At 31.6% G+C, this 12,159-nt stretch overlaps 1 protein-coding gene across 1 annotated transcript in view; it reads left to right on the top strand.

Moving 5' to 3' along the window:
• LOC113052732 (eIF-2-alpha kinase activator GCN1-like) overlaps positions 1–12,159 on the top strand; it is a 53,105-nt gene that overhangs the window by 10,738 nt on the left and 30,208 nt on the right. Inside the window, exons 17-26 of the mRNA XM_026217153.1 lie at positions 1,295–1,370; positions 4,706–4,865; positions 4,940–5,129; positions 5,215–5,339; positions 7,193–7,371; positions 7,454–7,547; positions 8,144–8,257; positions 8,341–8,539; positions 9,611–9,760; positions 11,353–11,534. Coding sequence (XP_026072938.1) covers positions 1,295–1,370; positions 4,706–4,865; positions 4,940–5,129; positions 5,215–5,339; positions 7,193–7,371; positions 7,454–7,547; positions 8,144–8,257; positions 8,341–8,539; positions 9,611–9,760; positions 11,353–11,534 — 1,469 coding nt within the window. The remainder of the gene's footprint in view (positions 1–1,294; positions 1,371–4,705; positions 4,866–4,939; positions 5,130–5,214; positions 5,340–7,192; positions 7,372–7,453; positions 7,548–8,143; positions 8,258–8,340; positions 8,540–9,610; positions 9,761–11,352; positions 11,535–12,159) is intronic.

Raw genomic sequence — 12,159 nt, 5'->3', positions numbered from 1 at the left:
TCAAATACGCCGCACTTTCGCCACATAAATTGCCGATTTTTCAGGAAGCAAAATATGCGGAGGTGGCATGATTTCATAATAATAATAATTTTCGTTGCAAAAAAGTCACATATATCTTAGCAGAAAGTTGGAAAATGTTGCGTTTACTTCACACAAGTAAATCGCCATTATTTTCCAATGGGAACCTTATGGAGTGTCGTAATTGCGTGACGTGAACATCATCTGTGAACCCCGCGGTGAAACCAGGGTGAAGGACGCAAATCATTCTCATCTGCCAACAAAAATAAGCACAAAAGACCGCGCGAAGCAGTTACCCGGTGTGTTACATGACAGTGGGGGCAAATTATTTTGACAGAGGGATGAGGATGGCGAATGATAGGCCAGTGCTAAAGGCTACGCAGTTAGCTTTCATTTTCACAGTGGACTGTTGTAGTTTCATTCAGAAGTTGATGCACCTCTACAGTTGTAAGATTGTACTTTTTTGTTACAGAATAGAACCAAAACCTTACAGTTGTAAGTATATTAGTAGTATGTAAAATAATTTACGTTGCAGTAAGAGATTGCACTTTACAGAGATGTCACCTTTTTTTCTCTTTTTCATCAAACTGCAGTTTTTGCAAGTCCCCGCAATTTCATCGCATAAGATTGCAAAAATATCCCGCATGTTTTAAGAAAACCTGCTGCAAAATCAAGGATTTTTGCCCGCAACAATCACAAAAATAATCTGCGTTTTTCTGGAGGTACTGTTTATTTAATAAACATTTGACCCTCTAACACTAGCACTTTCTCTTTATTTTCTATTTAATCTACTTTTTTTTGTGTATATTACAAATCTAGACCCTCTAACACTTGCTCCTCAATTCTATTTCTATTCTATATGCTTATTTTATTCTAAAACATTTGACCCTCTAACACTAGCATGCTCTATTTAATTTCTATTCTATCTACTTATTTTCTTTTATTTATTGTATATAACAAATCTTGACCCTCTCACACTAGCATTCTCTATTAAATTTCTACTCTATTTATTTCTATTTGTTCGACTAAATATATATTGTTGCTCTTTTGATTGGTTTGATTAGTATTGAAAAGAACTAATGGTAAAATGTACCTTTAACAAAACACTTCTTTTTAGAGGAGATTGAGATGAAAGGGTCTAGTAACACAGATAAATACCAGCGTCATTGTCATTTATATATGTCATTCTGTTGAGCTTTATATTATTTCTGTTTCAGTTGTATTGATTGAAGTAGTGCTATATCTCCGAAGTGTTAACCCTGTCCTGTGTCCTCAGCTCTGTGCACTGTCCTGCTGCTGTGTGAAAGACTGTTCCTGGATCAGCCACAGAGACTCAACAGCAGCAAGTCTCAGTGAGTCCCCACCATTCCCCTGGGATGCTTTGCATAGAATATCATTTTCCATTAAATTTAGGAACTATTATTTCCTTTTGTTATAATTCACATTTGTTTATTTCATCACTAGGATCACTAAAAGTTGACTATGATATGCAAACTAAAGTTTAATGGGATCGTGTGACCCTAAAAGAGTTTCACTGAAACCACTTACTGTTTTGTTGATTTAATTTTAAGATTTTCGTATAATATTTGTTTTATTTCTATTAATAAAACTATTTTTATAATTTTAGTTAACTGTAACAATGCAAGCAATCACATTAAAATATTCCAGAGGGATGTATAATAATGTTATTAAAGCAAAAGAAAGTTAGCATTTTAATGAAATATTTGAAACTTCACCCTCTAACACTAGCATTCTTTGCTATTTCTATTCTATCTACTTGTTTTCTTATTATGTGTAAAAAAAACTTGACCTGACACCAGCACACTTTATTCTATTTCTATTCTATCTACTTGTTTATCTTATTATAACATGCTTGACCCTCTAACACTAGAATTCTTTATTCTATTTTATCTTCTTTCTTTATTATTCATTATAAAACATTTAACCCCTTTAAAACTTGAACTCCCCATTATATTTCTATTCGATCTGCCTTTTTATTATATATTTACATTTAGTCATTTTGCAGACGCTTTTGTCCAAAGTGACAAAAATCTAGACCCTAACACTTGCTCCTAAATTCTATTTCTATTCTATCTGCTTATTTTCTTTCATTTGTTATAAAACATTTGACCTTCTAAAACTAGCACGCTCTCTTTAATTTCTATTCTATCTACTTATTTTCTTTTCTTTATTGTATGTAACAAATCTTGACCCTCTAACACTAGTACTCTATTCAATTTCTAATCTTTCTACTAATTTTTATTTATTGTACAACAAATCTTGACCCTTTAACACTTGCTCATCAATTCTATTTCTATTCTATCTGCTTATTTTCTTTTATTTAGTGTATATAGCAAATCTTGACCCTCTAACACTTGCTCTTCAATTCTATTTCTATTCTATCTGCTTATTTTCTTTTATTTATTATAAAACATTTGACACTTTAACACTAGCGCTCTATTTAATTTCTATTTATCTACTTATTTTTTTATTTAGTGTATATAACAAATCTGACCCTCGAACACTTCCTCCTCAATTCTATTTCTATTCTATCTACTTGCTTTTATTGTATATAGCAAATCTTGACCCTCTAACACTTGCTCCTCAATTCTATTTCTATTCTATCTGCTTAATTTCTTTTATTTTATTGTATATAGCAAATCTTGACCCTCTAACACTTGCTCCTCAATTCGATTTATATTCTTTCTACTTATTTTTTTATTTAGTGTATATAACAAATCTGACCCTCGAACACTTCCTCCTCAATTCTATTTCTATTCTATCTACTTTTTTTATTGTATATAGCAAATCTTGACCCTCTAACACTTGCTCCTAAATTCTATTTCTATTCTATCTGCTTAATTTCTTTTATTTGATTGTATATAGCAAATCTTGACTCTCTAACACTTGCTCCTCAATTCGATTTATATTCTATCTGCTTATTTTCTATTTATTATAAATCATTTGACACTTTAACACTAGCACTCTATTTAATTTCTATTTCTTACTTATTTTTTTATTTAGTGTATATAACAAATCTGACCTTCGAACACTTGCTCCTCAATTCTATTTCTATTCTATCTGCTTAATTTCTTTTATTTTATTGTATATAGCAAATCTTGACCCTCTAACACTTGCTCCTCAATTCTATTTCTATTCTATCTGCTTAATTTCTTTTATTTTATTGTATATAGCAAATCTTGACCCTCTAACACTTGCTCCTCAATTCGATTTATATTCTTTCTACTTATTTTTTTATTTAGTGTATATAACAAATCTGACCCTCGAACACTTCCTCCTCAATTCTATTTCTATTCTATCTACTTTTTTTATTGTATATAGCAAATCTTGACCCTCTAACACTTGCTCCTAAATTCTATTTCTATTCTATCTGCTTAATTTCTTTTATTTTATTGTATATAGCAAATCTTGACCCTCTAACACTTGCTCCTCAATTCGATTTATATTCTATCTGCTTATTTTCTATTTATTATAAATCATTTGACACTTTAACACTAGCACTCTATTTAATTTCTATTTCTTACTTATTTTTTTATTTAGTGTATATAACAAATCTGACCTTCGAACACTTGCTCCTCAATTCTATTTCTATTCAATCTACTTTTTTTATTGTATATAGAAAATCTTGACCCTCTAACACTTGCTCCTAAATTCTATTTCTATTCTATCTGCTTAATTTCTTTTATTTTATTGTATATAGCAAATCTTGACCCTCTAACACTTGCTCCTCAATTCGATTTATATTCTATCTCCTTATTTTCTATTTATTATAAATCATTTGACACTTTAACACTAGCACTCTATTTAATTTCTATTTATCTACTTTTTTTATTTAGTGTATATAACAAATCTGACCTTCGAACACTTGCTCCTCAATTCTATTTCTATTCTATCTACTTTTTTTATTGTATATAGCAAATCTTGACCCTCTAACACTTGCTCCTAAATTCTATTTCTATTCTATCTGCTTAATTTCTTTTATTTGATTGTATATAGCAAATCTTGACCCTCTAACACTTGCTCCTCAATTCTATTTATATTCTATCTGCTTATTTTCTATTTATTATAAATCATTTGACCCTTTAACACTAGCACTCTATTTAATTTCTATTTAGCTACTTATTTTTTTATTTAGTGTATATAACAAATCTAACCTTAGAACACTTGCTCCTCAATTCTATTTCTATTCTATCTACTTATTTTATTTATTCTAAAACATTTGACCCTCTAACACTAGCATGCTCGATTTAATTTTTTTATTCTATCTACTTATTTTATTTTATTTATTGTATATAACAAATCTTGACCCTCTGACACTTGCTCTCTCTATTCCATTTCTATTCCATCCATTTAAAAAAATAAGCTTGCTGTGTTTACTGCGTTCAACTGAATATATTTTGATGCTCTTTTGCTTCTGTTGTCCTCATGTGTACGTCATTTTGGATTAAAGCTTCTGCCAAAAGATTAAATGTGAACACACAGATTTTGAAAACATACATGTTTATATACAATAATGTATAATCTTATGTTTTCACAAAAAGACCAGGAATATTTGTTAAGAAAGTAAATAGGGGGGTCAATTTTGACTTTCAACAGTAGTGCAGAATCTTAAATTCATGAATGCAGAAGTGATCATGTGACTCAAACGCTTGTCTGCTGTCCTCAGGATGTACCATCAGGCCACAGTGATGGCGCTGCTCTCCCGTCTGTGGCGTGTGCGAAAGCGTGCTCAGCAGACCGTGAAGAAACTCCTGTCCTCACTGGGCGGCTCCAGTCTGGCCCACGGCCTTCTGGGAGAACTGCGTGTCGTCATCAACAAACACAAGGTGAGGGATTGACGAGGAATTCAATTCACACTGATGTGTTCCGAATTTACTCATTTTTATGTCTCTCGACTCAGATTCTGCCGTCAGACGTGGTTTATACGGAGACGGGCGAGCTCACAGAGATGGGCCGCTCTTACATCGCCCCGCGGATCCTGCTGGACGCTCTGAGCGTGATCTGCTCGGTGGCAGCTCAGTGGAACGACCCGGCCGAGACTGAGAAACTGGCCTTGGATATGCTCATCGTGAGCCATCATCCGTCGATCGGTCCGTCTCTCTGATGGCGTCCGTGCAGGAGTTATTCCAGCAGCTTTTGTTGAATCCTGTGTTAACCGGGCTCTTTCTCTTTCAGTGGCCGTCAGGTCTGAGATGTGGCCTTCTCTGCTGTCCACCATGAAGCTGGACGCAGCTGAATTCATCGATAAACACCTGGAGAAGATCCTGCCACTCCTGTTAGAAGCTAACACAGATAATCAGGTCTGACCGGCTGTGTTTAATTATCCAGCTCTGTTTTTTTTAGCAAAATCGTTTTATTAAGCTGCAGCAATATGTGCAAAGGACAGGTCACCCAAAAATTTAAGTTTAAAATTTAATTTAGGCAAGGCAAGTTTATTTATATAGCACATTTCATACACAATGGTAATTCAAAGTGCTTTACATAAAATAAAGTAAAATAATCATGAAAAATAAAAAAAAATAAAACAAGCAATTTTAAAATGATTAAAACATTTACTTAAAATTAATTTAAAAACAGTTAAATGATTTTATAAAAACTGTAAAATTATAGTGCAATCAGTTCGGACATAGCACAGTGCTCATTCAATAGGCAATTTGGTTCTTTCTCATTATTTGACTCAGTGGAAGCATATACAGGCTAAACAAGAGCGGTGCAAGAATTGAGCCTTGTGGCACTCCACATGTCATGGATGTCCATTTAGACTTATGATCTCCTAGACTCACAAAATAGCCTCTCCCTTCTAAATATAACCTGAATTTAGTCTTTAGTTAAATGTTTTCATGCATATCAAATATGGTTTTATACCACCATAAAAGCTCCTACTTTTGAGCGATCATGTATTAAGTGTTATATTGATTTAATAGTAATTATATTGATTAACTAAACTTAAAATGCATGATTTAATCAAATGCAATACTGTAAATATTTTATCTGTATTTTTAAGCTAAGCAGAGTCTATTCTGGTTGATGATTAGTATTTTTTATAAACTGTTTATGATATATCTATGGAAGCTTGTTTCCACCATGGGGTTCAAAATAAAAAAGGTAATTGTGACTGTTTATCTCACGATTCATTTTTTTTCTCTCACAATTGTGAGTTTATTTCTCAAAATTGACAAAAAACTAAATTGTGAGATATAAGCCAGAGTCGTAAGATATAAACTCAAATTCTGAGAGAGAAAGTCAGAAATGTGAAATATAGATGCAGAACTGCAACATGAAAATTCAGAATCGCAAGATATTAGTAAAGATTTGGGAGATATAAACGCGAAATGGCAAGTTTACATCTCATAATTCTTATTCAGGTTTATATCCCACAAATCTGAGTTTATATCTGCGGTTCTGACTTTATTTTTTATTTTATTTTTTTCTCAGATCATTTAGTTTTTTGTTTTTTTGTGAGAAAGTCACAGTTGCCTTTTTTAATCTTTTATTGCATGATGTGATCAAAAAAACTGAATTGCTACTAATGTAAACTGATAATTCTGAAAATCTGAATTGTGTGATTTTAAAAAGTTACCTTTACCTTACCTTAAATTACCTTTTTTAGGGATGCACCAAAGTGAAAATTCTAAACCTAAACTGAAAATTCCAAAATTGCTTTTTAATAATTATTTTATTATCTTATTAAATAACCTAAAATAATTTTGTAAGACTTTGTAATTTAACTCAATAATTAATGATACTGCATTTAGAAAAATTACAAACCAATAAAACGACCACACTTTTATTAAAAGTAAAACAATAAAATTGGGCAGAAGATATATTCATATTAAATATAAATATATTATTTTTATTCAGTTCTATGCAACAAAATTAGAATGCACAGATTGTTTGTTTGTTTAATTATACAAATAATGGATAGTCGTATAATACAAGTATACTACATCCCAAAAAAAAATTAAATGCCATTTTCATCAGCTGAAATTTCGGTGCATCTTAACTTTTTTTCATTTTGTGTTAACTTTTTAAATATGATTATTTAATAGCTTGTAGTGTTTCTCCAGATTCAGACAGATTTATTTTGGATTTTGGTTGGATCTCTCTCTCTCTCTCTCTTGTTCTCTCTCTCTCTCTCTCTCTCTTGTCGTAGGCCGTTCAGAATGCGGTCGGTTCTCTGTCGGTTCTGTCTCCCACCAGACTGCTGCCTCGTGTCATGGATCATGTGACCCAGCGCTTGTCCAATCCGGCGCTGAGGCTAGTGACGCGTCAGGAGTATGCCATCATGAAAACACCGGAGGGAGAACTTTACGACAAGAGCATCATTATGAGGTAAAGTCAGCTATACAAGATCGAGATAAAGGAATGAGAATCGCATGGATTATTGTAAACGTTGTTGTCTCATTATTGACAGCGCTCAGCAGGAGAGCACAAAGAAAGGCAACATTAAAAGAGAGAATAAGGCGTATTCCTTCAAAGAGCAGATCATTGAATTGGAGCTTCAGGAGGTGAGAGAGAACTACAACACATGATCCACTCAAATAGAAATAATACTACTAATTTAGTGTTTATTATGATGAAAAACAAAAATGAATTAATACATTTTATTTGTAATGCGCCTTTATTAATCCTCAAAGCGTTAAATTATAAATTAAATGATAAATATATTTAATAACTGCGATATCTTGAATTTATAATAAACATTTGATGTAATTCTAACATGTATGTTTTATAAATAAAATATACAGTAATAATTTAATGCAATTTTATCATATTTTCTGTTCGATTTATTGTATATTATTATTATTATTTCGCATATATATGTGTGTATATAATTATATAATTATTAATTATAATAATGTACAATTAGTAGAATAAAAATATATCTTTGCATATTTGTATAATAAATCATAATATATAAGAAATTAAAAGCCTGTATTTTGGCAGTCAGATCAAAATACATAAAAAAAATCTTGGCTTATATTTATAGTTCACCAGTCACACTGGAAATGAAACAAGTACTTTGCATTGTGGGATACAGCGTATGTTGCAGTGCATTCAGTTTTATACAGCACATCTGATTGAGCTTGTGTTTGTCTTGTAGGAGATCAAGAAGAAGAAAGGCATCAAAGAGGAGCTCCAGCTGACCAGCAAGCAGAAGGAGATGATGCAGAGCCAGCTGGAGAAAGAGTCGGGGATCCGCAAGCGCTTGCTGGAGGTGAGAGGTCATAAGGTACCAGAGGTCACCTGAGACGCAGCCTTCAGCGTAAACCAACCACTTTCTCTCTTGTTGTCTCTCAGCTGGACTTGGAGCTGCAGTGTGCGGTCAGTCTGCTGGAGGCGGCTCTGGCCCGTCATCCTCCTCTCATCTGGATGCATCTTCCTGGAGTCCTGCAGGTTATTCTGCCCCTGCTTCAGTCTCCTCTGGCTGCTCCACGCATCAAACAGGTCTTCCTGCACATCGGCGTCACTCTCATGCCTAAAGAACTGCACTACCTGGGTATGCTTTCTTTTGCCTGTTTGTTTAAACTTTGTTTACTTTTATTAAATGTCTTCATTTGTTTTTAAAAGTCCTTGTTTTCGCATATAAATTAAGCTTTTTTTTTTTTTTATACAAGTGCATGTTTAATGCTGCCCATATGTTTTTGCATATATCAGTAAGAGATATTGTATTTTTTGGTTTAGTGTGTGATTGTGGCTCAAGTGAATATGCATTTGTGTAATTAAAATCAGATGTAAAAAAGAAAAGAAAAATAATTTCAACAGCTAAAGTAATTGACATAAAAAAAGTTTGTCTAAAAATAAATAACTGTTTCATGTTAAAACACAATTTATATTTATAAATGAATATATTTTTTAAATAAAACAAAATTTTATAAAAAAAATGTCATTTTCTACATCTGTGTAATTCAAGATATTATATTAACAGAATAAAATCATTTAAATTTCCTAAAAAAAAATATATATATAAATGATTTTATTCTGTTAATATAATATCTTGAATTACACATATGTAGAAAAAACACTTTTTTATAAAATTGTTTTTGTTTTTTATAAAATACTTTATTTTTTTTAAATGAAGTAAACTACATTATTTGATCAGTTAAGTTAATTTACATTTCAAAAATGAATATTCACTTGTGTAAATGAAACAACAAAATTTAAATATATTTTGGCAGCAAAAATATTTGGCTTTTTTAAAAGATATGCATTTTTGTACAAATAAACATTATTTCACCTGCTAAAATAAGTAAAGTAAAAACATATTTATGTAAATAAAATAATAACATTTTCAAAATCTTTTAACCAGCAAGAAATTTCTTCAGAAAATTTCTAAACAATGATTTTTAAATGCTAATACAGCAGAACAGAAACAGTGTTTATGTTCATTAAATGTCTTTACTTTACAGTTTTAACCTTATTTAGTGTATTTGTTTCACATATAAATGATTAATGTAAGTTAGTTTTAATGCAAATGCATGTTTAAAGCTTCCTGAGATCATTTTTTCATGTGTGCATAACAGTTGGTTTCATGTGTTTCAAATATCTCTGTTTTTCTCTGTTTAATTAGCGGTTCTCGTGGGTCATGTGACCTTGCGTCAGCTAAAGCCAGAGTGTGATTTGGATCTTGCCTGGGCTCAAGAAGATCTGGACACAGCGACACAACGAACCATCTCACTACTGCACACTAACACGGCACTTCAGAGAGACGGCAAGACCGGTGAATAACACACACACATACACACACGTGGGACATTCATCAAAGCTAAATGTCAACTATGGCAAGCCGTTTTAACATCTAATCAATAAATCAAACAAGTATCTGTTTGCATGCTACTAGTACTAACATTAGGTACTAGTACTTTTTCATTAGCTACAAGTGCTTATTCTTCAGCTACTTGTTAGGTTTAAAAAGATAATAGTACTTATTTATTAGATACTGGTACTCATTAATATAGGAGTTATTTATTACTTGTGATATTGATGCTTCTACTTATTATTTGATATTAGTACTTATTTATTAAATACTAGTAGTTATTTCAGTAGTGACTGTCATTCAGTAATCAGCTGTTTAGTATGTATCCCAATAGTGACTGGTACATTTTTATATTCTAGTAGTTATTAATTAGGAACTAGTACTTATTTTTCAGATAAATTCTAGTACCTATTAATTGAACTGAACAGTGGCAATTCTGCCTAGGCATAACATAAGACAAGTAAAAAAGCAGTTGTGACTAGGATAATAAGATTTGTTATTAGTAACAGTTATATAAGATACTTGTCTCTAAAAACAAAATACTACTAATAAAATATTAGTGCCTAATGAATTACTAAAAGTATCTATTAAATATGTACTAGTATCTAATGAAAAATAGTAGTATTTGATAAATACTGGTAATTAATGAATACTAGTAAAATCTTAAAAGATACTAGTCATAAGTGGAATACATACTAGTCAAATCTGAATAGCTGATATTGGAATGACAGATCTCCATAGAAGTCAATGGTAAAAATGTTAAAGGGGGCATATGATGCTATTTTAAAAATCATTATTTTGTGTATTTGGTGTAACAGAATGTTGACATGCTTTAATGTTCAAAAATGTTCATTATTTTTCAAATACTGTACATTATTGTAGGTCCTCTATGCCCCGCCTCTCTCAAACGTGTCGTTTTCTACAAAGTCCATCCTTCTGACGAGCAGTCTGCTCTGATTGGCTAACTTACCCAGTGCATTGTGATTGGCTGAACACCGCAAGCACATGTTGTAAATGTAATGCCCCTTTCCATAATTGCCAGCTTTATCTCTTTGTATCTGAGACTTTAGTCTTTGCAAATTTGTATGATCATATTTATTCACCAAGAGCGTGTATTTTTTCTTCAAAGAGAAAGGAAAAATATAAATTGCATCAAATGACCCCTTTAAATGTGTTACTAATAACAATAAAATAGTTAATAGTCGCTATTGAAATACTTACTAGTATGTAATAAGAAATAGTATCTAAAGAATACGAACTAGTAGAAGCACTAGCTCTTAATAGAATAGATACTAGAAGCTAAAAAATAAGTACTAGTGGCATTAAAATCAATGCTAAGATGTTAGCATTAAATGCTGAAACGGCATGCCATATCACAACAGGTTTGTTTTAAGCATTAAATGTTGAAACGGCATGCCATATCACAATGGGTTTTGATGCAAGAAAAAGGACTTCATAGGTCAAAAAGCATTAAAGACATGTAGTTTGAAGGTCTTTGGTTAATGCATCTCTTTGATTTAAAACTCATTAGAGGAGTGTTTGTGTCTGAATTGCAGGATCAGGTGCATTTGTCCTGTCAGCGCCAGCGTTCTCCTTCTGTTTCCCGCTGCTTCAAGCGGTGTTGAGTCAAAGCAGTGGATCCTCAGAGGAGGACGAGCTCGTGATGACCCGTGCTCTACAGGTCATCAACACACACGCACAGCTACGGGCCAAATCGAACGACACGCTTGCAGACGAGGTACAGTTGGGTTCTCAGCTAGTCGTTTTGTATTTTATTTTATTTTTTATTTTTTTTTATTGATCTGTCATATATGCTATTATTGAAATCTGTCTGGAAATTTTGACATGTGGATTTGAATTTGATTATTTATTTTATAAAGGCATATAAAGGTATCATGCAAATGAATGCCATAATTAAGCCAGTGCATGTGTCTTGATTTTATTTTGTGACTTGGAGAGAATGATGGAATTATTAAATAACTGACCACAATGAGGTGCTCCAGGGATATTATGATATAAATCAGAATTTAGTTGGTTTGTGTTGTTTCATGTCAATTCAGATATATATTAAAAAAATCAGGTATAACTCATATAATATTTTTATTATATAATATAAAAAAGTTCAAAAAGAAAAAAAAATTACAATTATGTTCAGGTATACAAAGAAATGTACAAATGAATGACAAATTCAGTGATACAAATATAAAGTTTTATCTTAAAAAAAAGATTATTGAAAATAAAATCATATTCAGTTTTAAAAAATACGTTTTATTTAATACTTCACAAATATTTAAAAAAATATTCAGTTATACCTTTACAAGCAAAAAAAATAAATTAAAAACAAGTTATTTTGATAGTATTAA

This window comes from Carassius auratus, chromosome 33 (genome assembly GCF_003368295.1).
Source record: "Carassius auratus strain Wakin chromosome 33, ASM336829v1, whole genome shotgun sequence".
NCBI classification, from domain to species: domain Eukaryota; kingdom Metazoa; phylum Chordata; class Actinopteri; order Cypriniformes; family Cyprinidae; genus Carassius; species Carassius auratus.
Note: the sequence above shows the minus strand (reverse complement) of the source record. Positions and strands in the feature narration are given on the sequence as shown.